The sequence below is a fragment of the Marmota flaviventris genome, chromosome 5 (assembly GCF_047511675.1).
Source record: "Marmota flaviventris isolate mMarFla1 chromosome 5, mMarFla1.hap1, whole genome shotgun sequence".
Lineage (NCBI taxonomy): Eukaryota > Metazoa > Chordata > Mammalia > Rodentia > Sciuridae > Marmota > Marmota flaviventris.
In genome coordinates, this window is record NC_092502.1 from 92,346,393 (window position 1) to 92,373,376 (window position 26,984).

The 26,984-nt window shown below is 37.5% G+C and overlaps 1 protein-coding gene across 1 annotated transcript in view; it reads right to left on the reverse strand.

Moving 5' to 3' along the window:
• The window catches only part of Adgrv1 (adhesion G protein-coupled receptor V1), a 521,596-nt gene that overhangs the window by 55,721 nt on the left and 438,891 nt on the right, over nucleotides 1-26,984 (reverse strand). The window contains exon 86 of the mRNA XM_027927625.2: nucleotides 7,104-7,225. Coding sequence (XP_027783426.2) covers nucleotides 7,104-7,225 — 122 coding nt within the window. The remainder of the gene's footprint in view (nucleotides 1-7,103; nucleotides 7,226-26,984) is intronic.

The following is a 26,984-nucleotide window of genomic DNA, read 5'->3' on the forward strand; positions in this document are numbered from 1 at the left end:
ACTAATAAAAGGTGTACTTAAACGCCAGGAGGGTGTAAATTTGCAACCTACCCCTTGGCCCACCAGCTGGTGTATCTGGACTGTCAACTGGTGAACAAACGTTCTGTCTCCTGCTTTAAGATCGACTCTATGATTCATTGCAATCTTACCTTAACAGTATAAATATAAGCATGAATTCACTTAGAAGTGACAAGCTAACTTTTTAGAAAATAAAGGTTCCTGGATTAATGGACCAGGGAATTAAAAAAAAAATAATAACTCCATATGAATTTCTGGCAGACAAGATAGAGACACTGACTGTAAACATATCATAAGTACAGCCAAACTGATGACACAGTGATGAAGTTCCCTGGGAGTTCAACTATAGTAGTCCTTGGCCTTGTCAACACTTGAATCAGTGAACAGTAAACTTGAGAGAGTGTGTACGGTGAACATCTATATTCTTGGCCTGATCCCTCCTGTTGGTAAGAGAAGCCTTTCTTTTGGTGAAAATCCCATTCTGTGCGGCTTTTGTAATTAGACTCTTTTCACTTTTGAAATGTGCTCATGTCCCAGGGCTGGTCAGAGTATTAGATACCATGTGACTGGTTCCTGGATAGAATGTGGCACAAGGTGAGGAGAGTCAGTCCTTCATAGGATTTTCCTGCTGAGGAATAAGTTTTTTCCCTGCTGGGGTTGGAAAGCCAGCAGGAGATGGGTCTGGTGGTGGCCCATCCATAGGTGAGAGGGAGAGTCCTGAAGCTTTTGTAATGTGGGCTAGCTACAGAGTGAGTATGAAACAGTTAATTTAAGTTTCAGAGTTCCTATTTTGAAATGAAATAAAGCACAAGGAAGCTCAAAAATTTGTTTACCTCATTTAAGAACAACATGGGGAAGAAGCAAAAATACAATTATCATGATCATGCTGACATGATATTTAGTAAGTACTAAAATTAGGAAAAGCTTCCCATGGAATCAACATAAAGGATGTTTCCACCTTAATTCTCTGTATTCTTCTGACTTTTTGAAACCCAATAGTTTATTTATATATTCTTGATTATTTTTTTAAAAAACAAACTATATAAAAAACAAGAAACCAAAACCCAGCTTGTCCTCATTATTTATATATTCTTGATTATTTTTTAAAAAAATAATGAGGACAAGCTGGGTGAGGTGGTGCACACCTGCAATCCCAGTAATTTGGGAGGCTGAGACAGGAGGATTGCAAGTTCAAGGTCAGCCTCTATAACTTAATTAGACTGTATCTCAAAATAAAATATAAAAAGGGTTAGAACCGTAGCTCAATAGTCAAGCATCCCTGGGTTCAATCTTCAGGGCTGCAAAATAAGTAAATTAAAAAAAAAAACCCAATAACATCTTGCATAAAAATTAAGATTAAGTTCTCTGGGAACTTTTTTTTTATAACCAGTTCAAGGAAGATTATTAAGCAATAAATTAATAGTAGATATATTGGAGTATTTGCATTATCATGTTTGCAAAGTATTTCATGTACATTTTCTTAAATGCTCAAATGTATTATAAGTATGATGACTTAACCTTTATCTTTCAGAAAATGATTAATAAATTCCTAAAAACATTGTACATGATCAAGATATTCTTATTTACAATGCATCAAACAGTAAATATAAAAAACAATATTATAAATATATGTATTTTTATCCATCACTCTCAGAAGACATATGATATCATAATATTCTGGATCCAAAGTGAGGCAATAATCTCTGAGCAGAATCAAGTAGGCAAGCACAAGAACCATGATGTAATTTTGTGGTCACAGGTTGTTATAGTTTGAACATGAGGTGTCTTCTAAAAGCTCCTGTTAATTCAGGAATACTCAGAGGTAAAATTATTAAATTATGAAAGCTGTGATCTAATCAGTCCATCCTAGTTTGAATGGATGTTACCTAAATGTAGGCAGGTGGGCAGTGGCTGGAGGATATGGGTCACTAGGGGTCTTCCCTGGAAGGGATCATCTTCCATGCAGCCTCCTCCCCCATCCCCACCCCTACCCTCAGCACCTTTGTCTCTTTGCTTTCTGGCCACCTTGAGCAGGACAGTACTCCTCCACCGTGCCCTCCTGCCATGATGTTCTGCCTCACCTCGGGCCCAGAGCTGTGGAATTGGCTGACCATGGATTGAACCCCGGAAACCATGAGCCAAAATAAACTTGTCTTCCTCTAAGTTGTTCTTGTCAGGTATTTTGGTCACAGTGATGAAAAGCCGACTAATACACTGGTACTGATAAAGGCTAGTAAAGAACACAAGGGCCAGTACAAAAAAACAAGAAACCAAAATAAAACAAACCATTGAATCTTCACGGAACATACTTGGAAGGTCTCGCTACTCTACAGTGATATTCCACAGAAACTCCTAAACGGAAGACCCGAAGCGATTTATAAATTAAATGAACCCCAATCAACTCTGGAGAGATGATGTTTTCCAAGGGTTTCTTATTAGGCATTAATTTTAGGTCTGATTCATTGAGCACTTATCTATACCAGGAGTGTGCCAGTGTGCCAGGTACCAAGCAATAGTGATCCAAATAGTCATTAATGTCCCGTAGCTTGAATTAATCTCATTAAACATGTGTTTGAAATATTTTTAGTTTGTACTTAACTTGTAATAAGTTCCTTAAAGAAAGAGATCATAATTTAAAAAAGAAAAAATACTTCCCAATGAATTACAGTACAATGCTAACAGTCCTTCTTTATTTTCAAGCCTCTATGAAAGCTCCATAAGTTTTCTGTGTAAGTGCTGTGATAGGTTACACATGCTACCATCATAATCTTAAGGTTTGCATTTATTTTATTACTAATGACAGGTTCAATTACAAATTAAAGTTGTCTAATCTCTGTTGAATTCCACTGGTTTCTAAAAGATATGTTTCTTGACCATTTTCCAACATAGTTCATTAGCTTTCTGCTCAGAAATTACTCTATATCTTTTGTTATTTTCATCTCAAGCTTTCCACACATTCCTCTACACAAATGACCTTGCTTCTTGCCTTAAGAAAAAAGGCAGTGCATTTGCTATAAATCCCAAATCTCAGCTCTAAAGCAGTTTTTCTTGTCTACCGGCTGTTCTTTCCTAGGCTCAGAGAGGGGCCTTCTAAACCTTCTGTTCTTCCTGCCTCATCTGTGATCTTGCCATGGCCAGGGTCCTACAGTTGTCCCTTCCTCCTTTGTTGTTTCTTTTTATAAGGAAAGAAAGCAAAACCAAAATTCTCCTTTGAATCAATCAATCAACCTCCTTTCCTGAACTATTACTCTCCCTCTCTGCATTCTCCATTTAACTCCTCTTTTCTCAGACTGTGGCTCCTAAGCTAGATGAGTCAGCATCACTTGGGAACTTGTTTGAAATGTAAATTTTCTAAGTCCACCCAGACCTACTGTTTCAGAAACTGGTGTAGAGCCTGATGATATGCATATTAACAAGCCCTCCAGGAAATTCTAATGCTCACTACAGTTTGGGAACCACCTTCTTAGACCAAATGGCTCCTCAGCTTACATCCTATTTAACTTCTCTACAACACTTGGCAGAAAGTAGTATTGCTTCTATCTGAAGTTTAATTTTCTATTAACAACTGCAAACTCTTATTCTGGTTCTCTTCTTAACTCTCTGATCACTTATTAACAATCTCTTTCACTGACCCTCTCCCTATATCTTGGTATGAAAACATTGCTACGCTTACCAGTGTCTCCAAAATTTCACCAATTTTCCTGCCTTTTCACTAGAGTCTTGCTCATTATGTGATCTTCACTTTGATGAAAGGTGTCAGTGCCTAGCCATTCACCCAAGCCAGAAATTTCTACTCTACATTCTTACTTTGAATTGGCCAACCAAGTTTCTTTAATATTTATCTCCACAACTCTCTCACCTATTCTTTATCCCCAGGTGGATTGCCAGAACACTAGATCATGTCAATAGCTTATCTGATAATAGCTGCACTTTTCAATAGCCACTCCTCAACATTTCTACTTCACCATCTAAGGAGTAGGTTCGGTCATGTCAGTCCCATTCAATATGAAAAAAAAAAAATTCAAAAATGATGAAAATTTAAAAAAAAAGTCGCAGCTGGGCACTGTGGCCCATGCCTGTAATCCAAGAGAGGCTGAGCAGGAGGATAACTAGTTCAAAGCTAGCCTCAGCAATGGCAAGGTGCTAAGCAACTCGGTGAGACCGTCTCTAAATAAAATACAAAATAGGGCTGGGGTTATGGCTCAGTGTTTGAGTGTCCCAGAGTTCAATCCCCGGTGCCAAAAAAAAAAAAAAAAAAAGAATAGAACAAACAAACAACAACAACAACAAAATGATAACTTTGATGGCTTGCTATCAGAGGCTGAAGTTTAACATCCTGAGCATGGTGAGTTGGCATTTTAGGGCAACCTACCCTCTCTGTCTCCTCTTCTACCACTTCTTTTCTAATTGCAAAACCTTTTTTTCCCCCTCCAAACCTTTTGCTTCATCTAGACAAGATTGTTCACATTCTCTTCTTGCAGACTTGGTTAACAGTTTTCTCTGCCTGAAATATGCATCTCTAACTACATATGCCTCACTTATTTAACAATCATTAAAATTATTAAAACTAAAGGGCAGAGAGGATGAATGAAGCATATATCAGGTACAACTTGAGGTCATACACTCCACCTAAAGGGACAGTATCTGATCAGGAATTGAAAAATGCTGGCATACAAGTATTGCATTTAAGAAAAGACAGAAATGGGGCTGGAGAAGAAGCTCAGTAGTAGAACACTTGTGATCCCCGGTACCACAAAATAAATAAAGAAAAATTTAAAAAGCCAGAAATACAGGTTTTTAATGTGACATTTCTCAATTTTAAACTCTTGCAGCAAATATTTAAAAATTTAAATTACTCCTATGTACCATTGAGTGTCTGCCAAATAAAATACATCTGTTGGCTATCAATTTGGACCTTGATTTTAGTTCCACTAGGCATTAGGGATCCAAAGGTGATGGAAACAGGGCCTCTGACCTGAAGGCTCACCTTCAGGCTGTGCTCACATGCCAGCGCAGGCAGGAGAAAATAGCCTCTTACTCAGCTCTCATAATGCTCTGTTAATATGTCACTTGCCATCATATGTTCTTTTAGCTAATTCTTACTCCCTTGAATCATCAGACCCTAGAAGGGCAGAGACATCTTCTGCCGGGGAACTGGCAGCACCAGCACATTGCTAGGCAGGAGTAGGTATTCAGTTATATCTATAGAGAGATACCCACGTATCAATTTGTATCAACTCTATTCCAAACCTTTAAGCTATTATGTACTTTTCCCTTCCTAGGTTGACATTATACCTAGATTAGATACTACCATGTAAGCTACGTTCTGACTGAAGAATTTGCCAAATGCTCACCATCTCTAGCAGTCAGAGAAATGCAAATCAAAACCACCCTAAGATACCATCTCACTCCAATAAGATTGGCAGCCATTATGAAGTCAAACAACAACAAGTGCTGGCGAGGATGTGGGGAAAAGGGCACTCTTGTACATTGCTGGTGGGACTGCAAATTGGTGCGGCCAATCTGGAAAGCAGTATGGAGATTCCTGGGAAAGCTGGGAATGGAACCACCATTTGACCCAGCTATTGCCCTTCTCGGACTATTCCCTGAAGACCTTAAAAGAGCGCACTACAGGGATACTGCCACATCGATGTTCATAGCAGCACAATTCATGATAGCTAGACTGTGGAACCAACCCAGATGCCCTTCAATAGATGAATGGATTAAAAAAATGTGGCATTTATACACAATGGAGTATTACTCTGCACTAAAAAATGACAAAATCATGGAATTTGCAGGGAAATGGATGGCACTAGAGCAGATTATGCTAAGTGAAGCTAGCCAATCCCTAAAAACAAATGCCAAATGTCTTCTTTGATATAATGAGAGCAACTAAGAACAGAGCAGGGAGGAAGAGCAGGAGGAAAAGATTAAAATTAAACAGAGACATGAGGTGGGAGGGAAAGGTAGAGAAAAGGGAAATTGCATGGATATGGAAGGAGACCCTCATTGTTATACAAAATTACATATAGGAGGTTATGAGGGAAATGGGAAAAAAAAACAAGGAGAGAAATGAATTACAGTAGATGGGGTAGAGAGAGAAGATGGGAGGGGAGGGGAGGGGGGATAGTAGAGGATAGGAAAGGTAGTAGAATACAACAGTTACTAATATGGCATTATGTAAAAATGTGGATGTGTAACCGATGTGATTCTGCAATCTGTATTGGGGGTAAAAATGGGAGTTCATAACCCACTTGAATCTAATGTATGAAATATGATATGTCAAGAGTTTTGTAATGTTTTGAACAACCAATAAAAAAAAAAGAATCACACATAAAGATACACACATGTTCCTTGTATGATGGTGTCCCAAATAAGGACTATATAGAGGTACTTTTGATAAATTGAAGAAATTATTTTAGACTAGGACAGACCTCTGCACTTTGAAACATGAGGAAAAGTGTTTATTTATCCTGCTTGTTAATCATGGGATGTAGTATTTTTCCATTTAACAAAAGCACTAAAAAGTCAGGTTTAATTTTTACTGCAGTTATATAATTTCTAGTTATGTTATTCAGGAATATTCACAAAACTAATTGAAATTGTAAACTGTTGGACATGGATATTGATTCATTTCTTAGTAAAACCAAACATTCTCACATACTCTTCAGCATTAGGCTTAAAAGGGGATTGCTTGGTTACTGCTATTTCACTCCTCAGCTTATCTAATTTCTAGACATAGCTACAGTCCATGTGTATAGGTCCTATATGGTTGCCATCTGCAAAGTTCATCAACATCAATCTTGCTGAAAAGAATATACTTTTGTAGTTACTTGGATGTTATCAAAATGAAGAATAAAATTTTTAAATATTTTCCCTATGTATATGATAAACAAGTTAAAATCCAAACCATATTTCAGATGTTAAAGATAGTCCCCTTCTATTTATTTTATAACTCTGTATGAGTTATAAAATAAATAGAAGTGCACGAATTCATCTATACATGAACTATTACATCTTTGATATTGAGACTCCATGTCTTATATTCATTGAATGTATCTTATCAATAAGACCATAAGGCTTACCTGCAGACTGTTGAAAATGACAAAGAGAACCAACATCCAGAACTGTCTGTAGGCCATGTGCAGTCCTCCCCAGAGCCATGCCATAGAAATCAGGGCAAAGAGATATAAAATCAGTGGAATTTCTAGAAATGATTAAAAAAGAAAGAAATTTTTAGCTTCAGAAGATTGCATAGTTATACATATACACAAAAATATTTTTGGCTTCTTTCTTGTGCCAGATACTCTATGCCTAAGTACCCATTTTACCCGAACAATCTCGGAAATCCTAGTCTCATGCCAAAGAAGGCAAAGCACATCCCTGAGTCCACATTATTCATGCTTTTCCAATGGGTCTGCTTTTAGGCCTGATGACTGGGAAGGAACAGAACTGTCCTTCTCCTAGACTACCACCTGCTGGACTGTTCAGGAAGTACCACATGGATTACAGAGCCCCAGTGAATCTGTTCCACTGGAATGGAAGGAAGCAGGGTGCTCCCCAAATTAGCATAATCCAACCAGGCATTTAAGATCAGAAATCTTATACGTTTTTTGTGTGATGGAAAACATGTTCAACTCTTTTTCTTTTTTCTTTCTTTCTTTTTTTTTTTTTTTTACTGTGAAGACATGAAAATATATTGTGAAGGTTAAGAGCAAAGATGAAATGACGAATTTACTGTCAACCCTGAGTTCATTCTACCCATCATGTTCTCAAGCAATGTGTTTCAATGGTTTTCTGAACAGTTTTTTTTTCATATCTAAGGAACTTTATTACCATTTCTGTTTGTCTATTTTGAATTTTATTTGATATTTAGATAACAAGTTTTATAAGATTTAGAAGGTGAAGAGTTGTTAGAAGCCATAATAAACATATGTTCAAGCTGTTGAAAGATCTCAAAATGAACTGCACTACTGAGAACCCTCCTGACAGACCTCAAGGCCTTGTTTACCCATCATCGTCAATTAACATAAAAGTTCTATTTAAAAATTTTGATCCATTTTGAAGTTGCCAACCTGATCCTCCTTTACTCTCTGAGTACTCTGATGTATATTTTCTACAAAGATATTTTTGTAGTTAGACACAATATCATCAAATAGGGAAATTAACTTTGAAATATCACTACTATCCTCATGTCTCAGTTATTCTAATAACTTCCTTTATACAGAAAGATCCAGCCTTGTATGACTGACGCATCTCTGTAGTCTTCTTTAATCCCAATGGTTCTGTGTCTTTGACTTTTCTGACATGAACACGTTTGATAATTACCAGACAGGTTTTCTTCTAGAGTGGCATTAAATTTGAGTCTATTTGATGTTTCCTCAGGATTAGAGTTAGATTGTAAACTTTGGCAGAAATCACAAAAGTGATGCTAGGTTCTTCTTAATAGCACTCTATCTAGAGGCACAAGAATTCCATTTGTTCCTCTAGGGAAGATGCTCATTTTGGCCACTTGATGAAGGTAGTGGCTTCCTGGATTTTCCACTAAAAAGTGAGCCTTTACAAAGGGCAAGATCTTTGTAATTAATAAGTATCTTATGTGGCTTTACTTGAAAACTATGTATCTTTTTCTTTATCAAATATTTGATTTGTTCTTTCATTTATTTTTATAATATGGACTTCTAGATTTCTATATTACTTAGTGAGTCCTTATCTATTATTATTCTCATTTATTTTGATGCCCCAATTGTCCATACTTCAAGAAGGTTTCTATACCTTTGTTATGGCCCTCATTTTTCTGCTAGCATCTACTTGTTATTGGCCCAAGGTATTTCAGACTTTCACTTTCCAGTACTGTTTTCTCTTGGGAGAGAAAGATATTTAGAAACTGTGGTCTGGGGCTAGGTGTGGTCATTGTTTTTGCTGCTTCTACGCTCTCTCAGTAACCAGAGCTAGAAATTAGATGTATGTCCCCCACCCCCACACACATACTTACATCTACAGCTGTTCTCCCTTATTCTTGGAGGATAAATTCTCAGACCCTAGAGGATGCCTGAAACTATGAATAGTATTGAACCTCATATATACTGTTTTTTTCCTAAATATATATGCCCATTATGAAGCTGAGAACTTTTCTTTTACTTTAGGACTTCTCTTTGACATATTCAAATTGCCAGTATCACTCTTGCACTTTTGAGACTTTATTAATGGTTATTTGAACACAAACAAAGCAATACTGCTCCAGATGACACTATAACCAAAATGACTACTAAGTGACTAATGGGCAGGTAGTATACAGTGTGGCTATGCTGGACAAATGATTTATATCCTAGCTAGATGGAACTGGATGGCATAAGACTTAATCATGCTACATAGAATGTCATACAATTTAAAACATGAATTGCTTATTTATGGAATTTTCCATTTAATATTTTTCTGACCAAGTTTGATCGTGGGTAACTGAAATCACTGATAGGGATGACTACTGTATATTTCTGTATCTGTCTCCAAATAATGAAAATCATTAGTTCACACCAATACTTCCAGTTCCAACCCAATACCACGGGGTTAATTCTAGTTTCCTCCCTTTCCAAATTTTGTAACTACCCTTTCTGTTACTGATGGCCATAAAAGTGTGGGGTGGGGGAGGGCACATTGTTAAATAACTACTATAGATTCCACTTGGCAAATGTGTTTCAGAGAAAATAGAATAATTTAAGAAAAAGTTTATGTAGATGACTATTTCCTTTGTCATTAATGCCTGTACCAGGACAGGAGAGAATATGTTAATATTTAAATTTTATCAAAATTCATCTTTAATGAAATCATGTATTTTGATAAAGGGCCAGAAGGCTCCTTTTTGTTTGTTTATTTGTTTTGTTTTAAATTTCTGATGAAATTAGGAAACAGCCTATGCTATACTCACAAAAATCCTCAGATTAGGAAGCAGCTTGGGCAATTTCACTCTTTGCTTTCACTGTGTAAGTACAAAGTTCTATTTAGGCTCTGTGCAGAGTACAAAAGGATATGCTCAATTTATATGGACAACTAGGACCCAGATTCCCAAAATTTGGCCTGCAGGTTCTTTTCAGTGACTAGAGCAAAGCAAGTGCTATGTGCTGACAGAACCTGGTGGAGAAGCCAATAGAATATACTAGAAATACCCATAGCCTGTGTTTTGTCTGGAACTCTGCAGAAAAGTGGATTGCTTGCTCTCCAGATCAGAAACTCTGAAAGGAAGAAAGCCCAGTACAATATCTCAGTGTACTGAACCACAGCCCCTATGCTGGCTTTCCAGCTTGGCAACAGAAATTAAGACATGATTTCAAATGGAGGAACCATATCCAGAGGCATAGCTGGGTTTTGTGGACTCGAAGCTCATAAAACCTGGAGATTTCTTAAGTGTAAAACCATAATTAGGTACAGAATCTCAGAAGGCATCTATGCAGGTGAGAGGTCCGGAAACTTAAGCTTCATCAGCTTTATCATTAATCTACAGCTGAAGAGGCATCTTTTACCCTCTTTGGGGCCTCAGTAAGAAGAGTGGGTGATGGGAGTGGGTGATGGCCGTGAAAGGGGGGGAGGGCACATTGTTAAATAACTACTATAGATTCCATTTGGCAAATTTAAAATTCATGCTCTATTTAGTGGAAATAACGTTAGTTAATTATTTCCCAAGTTGTCTCACATTTGATGAGCTACTCAAATTTCTGCTGCCTACAAATCAATGTTTAGTGAAGAAGGTATTTATAATTAGGAATGTTAGAAACAACTTACATTTAGGGTTGACTAGTTAACATAAAATAGAACCACGTCAATGTTCTCATTAAAAAGAAGCTCCTTAAACATAGGTTTGGGCCCAAGGGATAAAGGTATCTATATAAAAGACTATGTTATTCAGAATAAACAAAACAACCAACAACCCAATTCAAAAATGGAAAAAAAGAGCTTAAACATTTCTCTACAGTACTTTGATAAAAGAGGCCTCAGTGCTTCCTTGCCCCTTTCACCACGTGAGGATGCACCAAGAAATCACCTTCTATTGAGGTGGAGGGAGAGCAAAAGGACAGTCAGTGTAGGTATTAAATGATTGGGTCAGGAAAATGGGGTTGATTCAAGAGGAAATAAATTGCTAACACTTCCAGGGCACTTCCCTTCCTCCAGGGAATTGTTCCTCCCAATAAGGAGTTGTTAATGAAGTACCTCCCAGGCAGCTCTTCTCCTTCCTTTCTGGGCAGATATGGAGAGGCACCCTGGAAAGTTCCTTTACCACCTTTTGACCATGTAGACAAGATCAGGGGAGGAGGGGGCGTGAGAAGAAAGGATAAAAGGGGTAGGACATCCCCACTCCCTTGGGCACCAACTTGGAGGGTCCTCTGCAGAGGAGTATGTGTCTCTCTCTATCCATTAAATAAAATTTTTTGCTCTTGCCTCAGCGTTTCCTGGGTGTTCAATCGTTAACATGGGGTAACAGGACTCAGACATGATTCTCAACATTGGACTCACTACGAATCAAAAAGCAGATCCTAGCAAACACCAAACTTTTGCACCTTGATCTTGGACTTCTCAGCCTCCAGAACCAGGATAAATACATTTTTGTTGTAAGTTAGCCAATCTATGGTATTTTATTATAGTATTCCAAACAGACTAAGACACTTGGGAATAAAAAGGAATAAAATTCTGATATATGCTATAAGTTGGATAATCTTGAAAGCATTTTGTTAAATAAAAGCCATACACAAAAGGACAAACAATTTCCCTCACATTAAGTTCCTAGAATAAGCAAATTTATAGAGATGAACATGGAAAGTAGAATAGAGGTTATCAGGAGATGGGAGGAAGGGAGAACAGCAAGTCATTATTAAATGGATATGGAGTTTATGTTTAGGATGATGAGAAAGTTCTGGAAAATTTGATAGCAAAGGTGTCCCTACCACATTGTGAATGTACTTAATAATATTGAACTACACACTGAAAATAGTTAAATGTTGAATTTTATGTTATGTACATTATTACAATTAAGAAAAAGGTAAAAAGAGTATACTAAGGAAATCAGGCTTGTGTCAAGATGACATTCTACTACAGGGGGGAAAAGTGAAATCATCAAAGTATTTAAATACTTAAATTAGCAAGGAGTCACTAGTGTGAAAAGCAATGTACTTAGAAAACGTTTTAGAGGAAAAAATTACAGAAATTAAAAAAAATATATCAAGTGGATAAGCGAGTTAGTACTACTATCACTAAGAAAGTGTTCTCAAGGAGTTGGTAGATTCCATTGAGAACACATAATATTTCTTAATTTTTTAGTGGAAAATATGATTTCAATGAATTTAATTGCCATTTTTAAGGAAAATGCAGTGCAATATTATGTTTTGTTGTAATTGCAGCCTTTAAGCTATGCACCAGTGACAACAATAAGGGCTTTATTATGGAAATCACACTGCATTTACAGGAGGCTGAAATTTATTCTGTGTTTACAATCTTCTAAACTGCTTGTTTTAATTTTACCTCAACTGACCTTCTGATTCTAACAATTTGAGATGTGTTACTAAAACAAACTCATCAAAATAAAACAAGGAACCCAACTGCAAAATGGTGTGGAGTTAAGATATTTGTTAATCTATTTCTAAGAGTAGGCATGCATCATATTTAAATTAGAAAAAAAAGGTAATTTAAAAAAAAAGTTATCCAAAAGTTCAAAGGTCTTTTTTCCAAAACATGGGCTTTTATTTTTAAAATTGACAGACATTTAGAGGTAAGGAAGATTCAGTGATCTGAGCTAGGTCTTGGTGAGAAAATATCGATTGTGTTCCTGCACTTTCTTAACAAGGGTCAACACTAATTCCAAAATACCTGGTCACCAACCAGTGCTCTCAACAAATTTAAAACCAAGAGGTATTCAGAAGATGACAAGGCAAAATGCATGAACTTCCAAATCGGCATTAGGATACTATGGGTGGAACAAGTAATAGCAAAGCTTATGGATTAGGTTTACAAACTGTTCAAAGAAACCCCATACACCTCATTTGGGTAGTTTGCATTCCTCACTTTTGATCACTAGTCGTCTATGTGGTTTCAATTTTGGAATTTCCTTTCCACTTCATGACTTCTCCAACACATTGTCAGATATGTTGAAGTTTGATCACATTCAAACAGTCACTGAAAACTTTCTGGGCAACCTATTTAAAATGGACGTCTCAGTATCTTTTTTTCTACTCATCTCCCTCTTTCCTGATTCACTTTCTTCGCAGTACTTATAAACATCTAATTATATAATTATATAATTTATGTGATGGTTAATTTTATATGTCAACTTCACTAGGCTAAAGGATGCCAAGATATCTGATTAAATTATTTCGGGTGTGTCTATGAGGGTGTTTACAGAAGAGATTAGCTTTTAAATTTTTGAACTGAGCAAAGCTGAGGGCCCTAGCCAATGTGGGTGGGCATCCTCCAACCCTCTGTCTAAACAGAGTAAAAAGGTTGAAATGCTTTCTTTCCTCTGCCTGACTGCTTGAGCTGGGGCATGCATCTTCTCCTGCCCTCAGCACTCCTGGTTTGCAGGTCTTTAGATGTGGAATTGGAATCCACAATATTCACTCTCTGGCTCTTAGGCCTTTGAATTATACCACATATCTTCTGGGTCCCCAGTTTGATATGGCAGACTGTGAAGAAGACCTCTCAGTCTTCATCATTACATGAGCCGATACTTCATAGTGTATCTCCTATTGCCTTTCTGGAAAACCTTAATACAAGGTACACATTTGCTTATTGTTTGATCCCCTACTAGAATATAAGCCCAATGAAACCATTATCTCAATCATATGGAATTAAATCTTTCTCATCAAAGTAGGGTCCAAAAATTAGTTGAATGAATAAATAAAAACTAAATTCTAATTCGATTTTTTGTAGGTCTGGCTAAGAGAATATGATAAACTAAAAGTAAATTTGTGGGATTAAATTTGTATGCTCAGTATTTCTTTTACTCTCTATTTAAATAGTAGCAAAGGTATAGAGAGATTTGGGCTTTGCAGAAGGACAAAGTGGCTCCTGGGCTGCAGAGGCTTGAACACAATTTAGGTTTGTGACTTGTAGACTTGTGTAAGCATATGAATAATTCCTATGGCCAGTGATTCTTCCCTGTGATTGTTTGTTTATTAATAGAAGGGGGAAAGAGAAGAAGGGTGAAAAGCTATGATCATTTCCCAGAATCAATTCAGCTTATCCAAAATATCTGTAGATAAACCAATTTCAGAGACACTGAGGAGTCAAGTCTACTCAATAATGCTGACATTAAAACTCTCTGACCAGGGGCTGGGGTTGTGGCTCAGTGGTAGGGAGCTTGCCTAGTACACGTGAGGCACTGGGTTTGATCCTCAGTACCACATAAATATAAAATAAAGATATTGTGTCAACCTAAAACTAAAAATTAAATATTTTAAAAAAACTCTTTGATCACAAATCACAAAAAAATTCATTTTATAATGTGAACTATTACAATCACAAAAGAAGAATTTTATGAAGCCTAAGTTAACATCTTGTTCTAGTCTATTCTGTTCTATTCTATTGACTCTATGCTATTCCTTTCCACTCCATTTCATTCTATTTGAAGTATGTTGTCAACGGGACTCACCAATGTGTTGTGATCCACAGTGTGTAAACCTCTGAAAGGTTACTTGAGTAGCTTGCAGGGTATCTTGGATATGAAAATAGGTACAGTGAACATAAACATACTAGAGGTCTATAGCTATCACCTTCTGACATGGATTGAACCTGACCGTTACTGATATGGGACGGATGAAAGCCTGATTTAGAATGAACGGTGCAGGTGAGCTACTGGATCTACAGGAACAGAAGACAGTCAATACTGGCCTGGAGCATATTTTATTGAGAAGAAGAGAAAGTGAACAAATTCTCCATAAGTCTCAAGGTCTACTGAGAACCTGAGTAGCAGTGCCTCGTCAACTGCTAAGCTAGGACTCTCCTGGAAGCTAAAGGACAGTTTAGTGTCAGGCCTACTTTGAGTGTGATTTATTGGGATAGGGAAAAAAATGGTGAAAGCCTAGAATTATGGTCTCGCCTAGCAAAAGCTATATATAATTTTCAATTTGCAGGCTATAATTTTGAATCTAAGGAGAATAACCAATTTAGATGAGACATACCCACATGGACCTTGCAAGAACTGTTATTAGAGTAATTCCATTTGAACCATGTACTTCAAAGTTGCCAGATAATATTCTGCTGCCGGGGGGTGTATAGGTGTGTGTGTGTGTGTGTCAATTAAGTCTGCGACTCTTAAGGAAAAGGTAAAACAGTTTTCTTCTTGTGAGAAAAAATGTCCTGGAACTATGGGAAGGGGAAATTATCACTTGGGTTCATAGCTGACACAGTAATTTTCTACACACTTCATAAATGTTTCATAAAGTGAAATTATGATGAAAGTTTTTAGGAGACCAGAGTTCTAAAACAAACATGAAATCAGCCGACTAACAATTGAAGACTGGCTTAACCTAGTTTTTTAACTACATTACCAGTTACTCAGCCTTTAAAGAGCTCAAAACACTTATCTACAGGCATGCTCAGGCATCTAACAGCAATTTCCAACACACCAGCTTTTGTAATACAATGCAAATGTACAATGCATTTGCATTTTGAATCTTACTAGACAGCCTCACAATTTTTAGTAATTAGTTACTTTGTATTTGACCATGAATAGCCAGTTAAGTTTTATAGATAGTTTGATAGGACATCACAGAATAGTCATTAAGATTTAACGGGCTCAAGTTCAGCACTGAAGTCTCCAGTTAAAACTGACACAATGTCTCAGAAAAATTAACACTAAGGATAACTCTGTGCATGCAAGAAAATATTTTTATGGGGTGTTAAATATGTCAGTTCCCAGAACTATTTTTGTGGTAGATTCTTAAGCTGGATAAATTCCAGCTTACCTCAAAGTTCATTTCCTTTCTTTAATTTGGTTCCTTAGCCATCAAGACAAAAATAAATAAATAAATAAATTAATTAATTAATTAAAAATTTCATAAAAAATGTCCTTGGCCAATGTCACTATTTTAAAAAGTCTACACATGTCCAATCCTTTATTTCTCTGTCAATGTGATTAGTCATATATCTTCTTCCAATAGCTATCAGATTATCAGGGTATCATCTCTCCTTAGAATAAATGTTCTATTTCTTCAAAGCTTTGGGTATATGACTTATTCTCTGTTGTTAAATAATTATATGTGTAAATGGAGAAAAATGAATACCAAACCACATACAGAGCTGTTCTCAGGAATATGCAACAACTGACCCCTAAGTAGCCAGATATCTGCTTAAGCTTATCATCATCCTTTTAAACAAAAGCACAGCACCCACAGGTAGAATGGGGAAATTTTTGCACATGGGAACCAACTTGTATCTTAATGCTCATTCTTACTAACAACCTTGGAACAAGTCCTTACAGAGAAAAGGAAGAGAAATAATTGTGTTAAGAAAGAAAGGCAATTCCCAGATTGAGTATCATGTGCATGATCTAGAGGGAGGAGGCTGTCTAAAAAAGCCTCACAACTCCCCTCTGCCTATTTTGACAATATTTGTATATTACTGACCAAGATAATTTGAGTGAAGTGTTTGCACCCAATGATAACGATTACTTTTTTCCCTCTATTTGTCCATGTCACATGTAGCTTTTCATTTTTGTGGGTTTTTGATCTTAGCTTTTCCTCCACCCCATGTTTTCTCCTCTTCCATCAGAAATTCAAACTGTAATGGTTGAGCTGGTTCATAGTGTTGTACTAAAAAATGGAAGGTAAATGCTTAAGCTTAATTTTCCCCTAAACCCAAAACTATGTTTTTATTTATTTATTTTAAGAACAAGAGAACTGGGATCTTATTTAACTCCAGGAGGCATGGGTTAGACATTAGTAGATAAGACAAAGGAATGAGTAGTCACATGATTCTTTCAGTTCCTATGTTTTGTAAGCGCCATATGAAGTTGCTTTTACTCTTTAAGCCCATTTTTAATAGGTAGACAAGAATTCTAAGTTGCCTTAGTTTGTTCTGTGTTTGTTTCTATCCTCTTGTCTTTTTTCCTGGTAAAGTTTATCCACTCACCAGCTTGATGGAACACCTTTGTAAAAAAACAATCCCTCACAATGGCAAAGCCACTTTAGTATATCATATAACAATGAATTAGTATTTATTGCAAGAACTCTTGGCCTTAAGGGGGAGGATGGGGCCAGGGAAACCACTGCACTTCTTCAAGACTTAACTAAATGTGCATAAGGACAAAATATTATTTACTTTAATTACTTATTAATTTGAAACTATAGTGATTTATATTGTCTTTTCAAAATTATACAATAGAATCTGAAATAACTATGCAACGTTTTTACTCTTTTCTACAAATCAATTTTGATCTCTTATTTCAAATTGATGCATCCTAATTATAAATCACATTATTTACTTTCTTGAAGGTTATTTATACTAAAGTTTATAACTTGCTTCTGTCAAATTCAATTTAAAAAGATCTCTTTTGAATATGGGTTCTCAGCCAATGAGGAAAGTAAAAGTATGCATGGAAGGTGAAACGCTATGACTGTGTTCAATTTATACATTCAAACAGCCAGAATAGTTTTATAGTTATGAACAAGGATTCTGGAGCCAGATTATTTGAGGGCCATTTACTAGCTGTATGTCCTTAGTCAATTTCCCTATCTGTTAACTGAATATAATATTAGTACTTCCCAAATAAGATGTTGTACATTTAGTGAGGACATAGTGATTGAAATGCAGAATATTTAATAAGAGTTCCATACAAATTTTAACTATTACTTGTTATTCAAGAAATGTATTTCTTTACCATAAAAATGCATTAGGTAAAACAAAATAGATGAGAGGATGGATTAAATAGGAATCTTATTTCCAAGATTATATAAGTATGAAGATGCATATGTATACATAAACATACATATATACATATATGCAGGCAAGTGTGCACAGGTGTATGCCCTATAGGAAAAGGTAGTTGTCAGGGAGTAGCTTGCAATGAGCAGTAGAATGTGAGATCACATGTTTATTTTAAGTAACTCTTAAAGTTTTCTTTAAGTTATTGCCAAGGCAGATGAATAAATAATTTGTAGCAGATACCTTGTAGAAAAACACTGATACACAAACCTTGAGGATAAACAAATACAATTAAAGAAGATAATGGGGAGAGGGTGCCTCAGTAAGAAGGATTTATGGGACTTTTTTTTTTTTGTACTGGGGATTGAATCCAGGGCATTACCCACTGAGCCACATCCCTAGTCTCTTTTTATATTTTATTTAGAGACAGGGTCTCGCTGACTTGCTTATGGCCTCTCTAAATGGCTGAGGCTGGCTTTGAACATGCGATCCTCCTCCCTCAGCCTCCCAAGCTGCTGGGATTACAGCCGTGTGTCACCAGGCCCAGCTATGAGAATAACTCTTGATAGGAACCATAAAGGTCAAGATAAAACCAGAAGTTATGGTGCCTAGTGTCTCTACTAGCTCAGAAGGGAGAATTCTTTTTCTTTTCATTTCTTTTCTTTAACTTTTTTTGTAGTTGTAGATGAACAGCCTGCCTTTATTTTATTTGTTTATTTTTATGTGGTACTGAGGATGGAACCCAGTGCTTCACCAATGCTAGGCAAGTGCTTTGCCACTGAGCTTCAGCCCCAGCCCCCAGAAGGGAGGATTCTTTTGTGGTGCCCAGGCAGTAAGGCAACTTCTGACTGGCCACTGACCCAATTCCCACATTAACATGAGATTGACTTGTAGAGGCAGCACCCTGATTAGAATGGCCACCATGACAGTTCTGGAGAGGACCAACTGAGGTTAAAAACAAAAAACAAACAAACAAAAAAACCTATACAGCCCACCATAAAGAAGGAGTTGAACACCTGATTGTCAAGGAGTGAAGAAAGAGATTCCCAGTTCTCTTGGTAAACATGAAATGATAATAAATTTGGAGACAGTATTGTCTCCTTTGTCATTCTTTGCTTGGAGATGGCCCATTCTCCCTTGAGAGTGCTCTCTGCTTGAGCCTCACTTTGCTTTTCCTTTATTTTCACCTCACTTCCACTCTACTGTCACTTATAATAGAGTTCTCTTGCATGGCTTTTCCTGTCCAACTTTAAATTTACTTTCATTGGAATACAAGAACTGAGATTTGGAGATTCAGCTCTCTGCTTTCCTGTGACATATTCCTTGGTGCCTCAACTTGGAACAACAGCCAACTACAGGACACTTGTTCCTCTCCCAGGTTTGGTTGAGATGATGTACAACTTAGCCTCTGATATCTTGCTTTTTGCTTTGGACTTCTCTGTGTACATTTTCCTCTGCCAAAAGCTCATCAACATGTCATGCCCATGTGCCCTGACTTTCCTATTATCTCATTGCATTTGCTTAACTGTTTGTGCTGAGCAGTGACACTTTATCTGTTCCAGCTGGCATGGAGACTTGCACTTTCTTTTGCTTTTTGCAGCATCTTTTTGATTTCGAGCAAGGCTACTACAGAGGCAAAGGGTCTATCTCCACTCTTGTGGCTATTGTCTTACGGCATACACCTTACTCACTCTAGGAATGGGCATTATATCATCTCATTTTAGAGGCTATATCAAGCATCTGGAGGATACTTAGGTCACCATCTTTTATCTATTATCATCCTTATTCTTTTTAAATAGCATTAATCCTGTTGTTATTTCTGGACTTGCTATGTTTCCAACTGTTTTTAGTCAGCTTTTTCACTACTGTGACTAAAGGCATCCAACCAGAACAACTGTAGAGGAGGAAAAGTTTATTTGAGGTCTTATGGTTTCAGAGGTCTTAGTTCACAAAAGGTTGACTCAATTCCTCAGGGCTCCAGGTAAGGCTGAACATCATGGTGGGAGCAGATGGCAGAGGGAAGCAGTTCACATGGTGATCAGAAAGCAGAGAGAGACTCCACTCTCTAGATACAAATATATACCCCAAACCACACCTCAATTTTCATCTCCTCCAGCCATTCCCTACCACTTTAGTTACCACTCAGTTAATCCCTATTAGGGGACTAAATCATTGATTGGGTTAAGACTCTCACAACCCAATCATTTCTCCTTTGAGTCTTCTTGCACTGTCTCATATGTGAGCTTTTGGGGGACACCTCACATCAAACCATAACACCAACATCGTGACAAAAAACCCTCTATTCCCCTCTACTTTTCAACATCAGGCCTAAACTACTCTTAAAATTGTATGCAAAAGGGTTAAGGGCCACTTCCCCAAGTTATATCATAAAGTTATTAAAAATGGTTCTTAAATTAGATTACAAGCTTGAACAACAGAGATTCAGCAAATAAGCCACAAGTTGCTGAACTTGAACAGGCATGCTACAACAAGTTCTTGGGAACCAAGGCAGGGACAACTCTCAGTTCTTGGTTTTGAATGGAATGTATGAGAGGGATGTCTTCATATATCCATCTCTCTTGGACATCAGTACTACTGAGGGATCCTAGGGTATTGACAGAGTCTGACTTTATTTATCTTACAGATGGGAAATCCTCACTGGGTTTTAGTACAGAATGGTTAGAGCAGATAGTCTAGCAGGTTTCAACCTTTTCCATGGTCACTCATGGAAGAGGAGACAAAAAACTACCAGGGGATTAGAAAAATAATGGTCAAAAGTGCATTTATTGACACTTTATCTGTTCCAGATGGTGGTGGAGCACTTGCCTAGCATGTGTGAGGCACTGGGTCCAATTCTCAGCACCACATATAGATAAACAATAATAAAGACCCATTGACAACTAAAAAAAAAATCTTTATTAAAAAAAGTGCATTGACTGAGCAGTGAGGGAGACTTTTATTCTTTGCCAAGAGTGAAATGGGAAATAAACTCACAAAACAAATTCTTGTCCTTTGTCCCTGGGGGTCTGGAAGTTATTGATCTAGGGCAAAAGAAATGAGGGGAAGGAATAGGCTAATAAAAGTGAGGAATATAAATGAACTTTATTATAAGAAAATTGGAGGCTGTCTGGTGATCTCTCTGGCCGCTTACTTGAATCTAACCAGTTTCAGTCAGCTCTCTGAAGGACAATTTCTGGCTTTCAGGCATTCTGTTCTCTAAGACAGGGGTAAAATTCAGCTTGACCACCCTAGTAGTACTATGTCACAGGAGAGTTGGGAGCTGAAACTGCAAATTGTCTTCCAATGAAAGAAAATTTAAAATCAGACACCAAAAATCATGCAAGAGTATTTTATTATAAGTGACAGTAGAGTGGAAATGAGGTGAAAATAATGTAAAAGCAAAGTAAGACTCAAACAGATAGCACACTCAAGGGAGAGAGTAGGCCATGTCTAAGCAGAGAATGACAAAGGAGACAATACTGTCTCAATGCTCAGTCAATGCTCTGTCATGTTATTGGTTCCACAATTACAAGAAGAAGAAAGTACTCAGTATTTGGGATAGAAGATTGGTTTAAAAAAAAAATCTGGGCATCATGTCACATACCTATAATCCCAGCTACTCAGAGGCTCAGGTAGGAGGATGGCAAGTTCCAGGCCTGCCTTGGCAACTTAGTGAGACACTGTCTCAAGATAAAATAAAAAGTGATGGTGATGGGAATGTAGTTGAGTGAGGGAAGTTTTCCATAGCATTGTGTGAGGCCCTGGCTGGAAAAGAAAAGTACTGGGGGGAAAAACAAAGAAACAGTAGGAGTTATATAAGTTTGGCCTTGAAGATGAGCAGTATTACAATATGCAAATACTGAGGTTAATGTAGTAGAAATAACATAAAGAGAGGCAAAAAAGGCAAATGGTAAATGAGTGCAAATTCTACCTTTTGATTAGAGGCTTTTTTTTTTTTTTTTTTTTTTTTTTTTTTTGGTACTGGAAAGTGATTGAATACAGGATGCTTTATCACTGAGTTACACCCTCAGTTCTTTTTACTTTTTATTTAGAGACAGGTTCCTGCAAGGTTTCCCAGGATGGCCTTGAACTTGTGATCCTCCTGCCTCAGCCTCCTGTGTCTCTTGAATACAGGTTTGTGGTACCCTGCCTTTCTTGGCTAGAGTTAAAAGGTCCATGAAGGTGAGTAATGAGAAGATGTTTCAGCATCAGGTCATGAAGAGTTCCTGAGGGCCAGGTTAAGGAACAAAGAATTATTTTATAGCAAATGAATAGCCACTTAACATTTCCAAGAAGAGGTATGGCACGAACAAAACAGAGCTTAGTCTTATAGGACAGTAAACAGGTTGTTGGCAAGAAGGTGGGAGGCAGGGACACAGGTCACTACTACAGTGAGCTAAATGGGTAACAGTGAAGGCCTGAGGCAAAACAGCAGAGGAGTGGCTCCTACAATGAACAGAAAGGAATGAGCACACATGACAGAGACAGAAGCTACAGCAGTGCTTCCAAACCAGAAAACAATGAGAAAGCTGGGACCTCATCATCAGAGATCCAGTAAGTCTGTAGACTTTCAAACTAGAATTTCTGGAAGCATAGTTGATTGATCCGGATGGTCATTTTGTTTTGACAACCACTGATCAAAAAGTCTACGACTGCAGTGAAAGAAACTACACTGGGAAAGCAAGAAAAGGATTAAGAAGAAGAAAGAAAAGAAAGGGAGGAAGAATAACACTGAGTTTGGAGCAACTGGGGCAAGGTGGAGGAGCAAAGCTGATAATTCTTGTGCTTATTGAAGATGAAGTATCAGAAAGAAACCATGTGGGTATGTCTAAAAGCAGAAAAAAAAAATGTGTGTCTATAAGCAGGACTCTGGAAGATTTGAAAATGATTACCATGATATAAAAAAGGCAGAGAAAATAACTTCAGAGTTATGTCACAAGAAGAAAGAGGCATGACCTTAAGTCAGCAGAAAAATAAAAAGAGTGTCTTGAAAACCAAGGTGAATTTCCGAGGCAGGGGTGGTTACCAGTTCTGATTTTTGCAAAGAAGCTTAAGGATAAGCACATGAGGAGGAGAGACTGGTGGATCTGGTGTCCAGGTTATGGGTGATGAAGGAAAGAGAATAAGCAAGGTGCTTTCAGTGATTAGCAGTGAACACAAGGTGATGAGTGTGAAGTGCTGGAAAAGTCTGTTGGGGAAGCTTGGGAGAGGCAGGGCGGTAACTTGATAAAGCAGTGATGTTATGAGTAAGCTCCTCTAGGTGGTGAAAAGAGAGGCATGTTTTCAGATGGAGGGGAAAGACCTAGTGGAGAGATTTTTATGATGGAAAATTCAATGAAACAAGTTCCAAGCAAAGGAAAAATAGATGAACAATATAATTGGGAGGACTGGCTTTAGTGAGAAGGAGCTGCTTATTTTCTTGTGAAAGTAGGAGGAACAGTGTCCAAGAAAGGAGACAACAAGAAGAGATGAAAATAAGGACAGTCGACTGAGATAACATCATGTTGTTTTTAATCTCTTAGATAGATTGGATAGAAGGTATTACACATAACACTGATGGGCAGCAGGCTCTGTTTCAAAGATTACTTAAGAATCAATTAAAGATAATCCAAAGGATTTCTGAGAAGCAGAGATGGCTCAGTTAAGGTTACCTAGAATAAATGAGTATCCATTACAGAGTCCCACTAACTGGCTGATGAAAGAAGAGGACTGTGTGGCATGGACTGGCCTAGTGGTTGGAAAAATTACTTGAAGAGAAGCCTGTTGGTGAGGAAATTGAAGGAGCTAATGCAAATATCCTTGAAGTACCCAATCTCAGGTTCCACACTGGATTCTGAGAGGACAGTGAAAGGTTGAAATAAGAAAGGAGGGTCACAGTGAGGATACAGAACAAGTAAGAAGAAGAAACCCGGAGAGGAGGACAGAGAGAGGTGTGTTCAGAGATCTGCGGAGAGGAAAAGGGGAAGAATGGAGAATGTCAAGAAGATGACAGCCACAGTAACATGATTGGGAAGATGGTGCAAGCACAAAGCACAGATTTCAAAATAAGAAAGTTTTATGCAGGGACATTGTGGCCTTGAAGTGCAGGAAGGAACAAAAATATTTTTGACATCCAATTAGTTGGAAGAAGGGGTCTTTTGTAACTGGTTTCAAGGGATGTGTTATTTTATGAGGCAGCCTATTTCAGTTACGATAAGGCAACTCAAAGAGTACTTTGTGAGGACCAAAGTTTGTTACTGCCTTTTGGCCCAGTGAATTCAAACTTCACCTTTGATACAGTGTTGTTTTCTTCTGAAAGAAGACAACATATTGTAAAAATATCATTTTCCTCTTTTTCAACTTTTTGAGTTTTATAATGTGAAAAACATTATAATAAGTATGGTTGGCACTGTGTCAACCATGTATTTTTAAATAAAATTATGGTTCAGTTGCTAACTTCCCAGAATACCTGTTGCCACTTCCTATTTATCTAGCACTAGCAAACCTGTTTTACTTTCTTTAATGTTTTACCAGTTGATCAATTTAATTAAAGTGTGATCACACAAACTTACTTTGAAGAGCATATATTTCTTAAAGAACAGCACAGGCACTGAATCATACATTGGAGTAACTTTAAACAATGAGAATAGCAATAAGTAATACATGGAAAAAGTTGCAAACCTAGAATTTAGACCTAAGAACTTGTGATTTGATCAGCTATACAGAGCCATGGTATTCATGGATTACCATTTTGATACCAGTAAATGTCATTCATAGACTAGGTCAAGGGAAAAATATAATGCTTTCAATGTCACTAATATTGCAAAACAAAATAGCTTTGAAAAAATGGGCATTTCTACTGTCTAATTGTTTTATATATATTCTTTGGCCACGGTCTAAATACAAATTCTAGCAATACATTTCAAAAAGCCAGACACTATTTTAATTAGCCAAAAGTTGAATGGAAGACATCAGTCATCTACTAAAAAAGGGTTGTTTTTTTCCTCTTAAATTGAAGCAATAAACACGCATGACTGTTTTATGTAGTTTTCAAAGAAGTAGGAAGTAATGACTCATTGGTAATTTTTTCAGGATAAATACAAAAGAATTAGAGGGGGAATAAATTCTTTAGAAAAGTGGTAAAACCTATTCATAATGGGTATCAAGAAAGAAACTTGCCAGGCACCATGGTGCAGGCCTGTAATCCCAGTGGCTTGGGAGGCTGAGGCAGGAGGATCACAAGTTTAAAGTGAGCTTCAGCAACAATGAGGTGCTAAGCAACTCAGTGAGACCCTGTCTCTAAATAAAAATACAAAATATGGTTGGGGATGTGGCTCAGTGGCTGAGTACCCCTGAGTTCAATCCTCAGTACTATCCTCCCTTCCCAAAAAAAGAAAGAAAGAAACTTGATCCAATTCCATTCTTTCACCAGCGTAAACGATATACTCAAGTGAGAGCTAGCTCAGCTATGCTAAGTCTAGACTTAGTCACATTACTTTTAGGTAACAGCATCAGGTAAGTATGGCTCGGGCATATAGAGTTTATATGGTGAAATAGTAGAAATTTTCTTTTATCCTACAGTCTAAGGATTATCATGGAATGATTTAAATGACATAATCAGTTGTGCCTTTCAGAATCCTTTAGTATGGAGTGGAGAGAGATGTGAATCCAGAAATATTAGTCTCTAGAGAGTGGCAATAGCCGGAGATGACTGGTGAAATAACCCAGGTGCTTTGGACTGGGCTGTGTCCTTGACCCCTTAGACTTGTAGGTTAAAGCCTTGATTCCAACTATGAGGATTTCAGATGGGGCCTTCAGAAGGCCCCATTAGATCACAATGGTGGAGGCATCATGAAGGAATTAGTGATATTACAAGATGGGATATGAGAGGAATCTCTCTCCATGCCATGTGAGGGCCCAGTGAGAAGACAGCTACATTGCAAAGAGGGTGGTTATGGATACGTGCTATCCCCCAAAAGCTCCTGTGTCAATGCAGAAATGTTCATAAGTGAAATAATTAGTTTATGAGAACATAACCTAATCAGTCCATCCTAATTTGAATGGACTGGCTGGGTGTTAACTTGTAGGCAGATGGGGTCTGGCTTGAGGGATTGGGTCCCTCGGGGCTTGCCTTGGAAAGATGATGCATCTTCCCTTTGCTTGCTTCCTGACCCCACCATGAACCGAGCATCTTTTCTTTGACAAAACCTTCAGCACGATGCTCCACCTCATCTTGGGGCCAAAGCTGTGGACCTGGCCAACCATAGACTAAATCTCTGAAACCTTGAGGCAACATGAACTTCCCCTCCTCTAAGTTTTTCTTGTCAGGTATTTTGATCACAGAAACATAAAGCTGACAAACACATGGGTCCTCACCTAAATCGGCTGGCACCTTGGTCTTGGACTTCGAGCCCTAAGAACTGTGAAAAATAGTCTGCTATTAAAGGCATCTCTACTATGATATTTTGTGTAGCAGCCAGAGCTCACTAGAAAACTAGGCATCATCTTGAAGAAAGAAAAGGAGGGGGATATATGAGAAATATTTAGAAAGACTATAGAAGGAGGGAGTTATGTATATATCTGCATTCTGTACCAAGGACACATTTAAATAGTTGTCATGCTAATAAAATACCAACATATATTGAATGCTTGGCAAGTTCCAGGGAGTATATTAAGTACTTTATGTGAATTAGTACTTCATCCTCCAAACAATCATATAAAATTAAGTATAACACCTGCATTACCTATGAGAATAGTGAGAAAGCCTAGGGATGTTTCATTTCCAGAAAAAACAGTGGGCAATCTTCCTTGGATAACACAGGCTGAAGTAGAAGATGAAGACATAATTTTACAGTCCAGACTCCTTCAAGTTCTTTCGGGGTAATAGAAGCTAATAATTATTTTGAAGGAATTATAGTTCTCCAAGATTAATGTTTATGTTTTTTAATTATAGATGAGTCTTGATACCAGAATGGCTAGGGTCGAATGTTGGTGCTGGCAGCAGTGGTGGCTCTGGAGAGCTTGTGTTACGCCTGCTTCTCAGCCCAACTGCATCATTAGAACTTTTCTAAGCCTTGTACTTC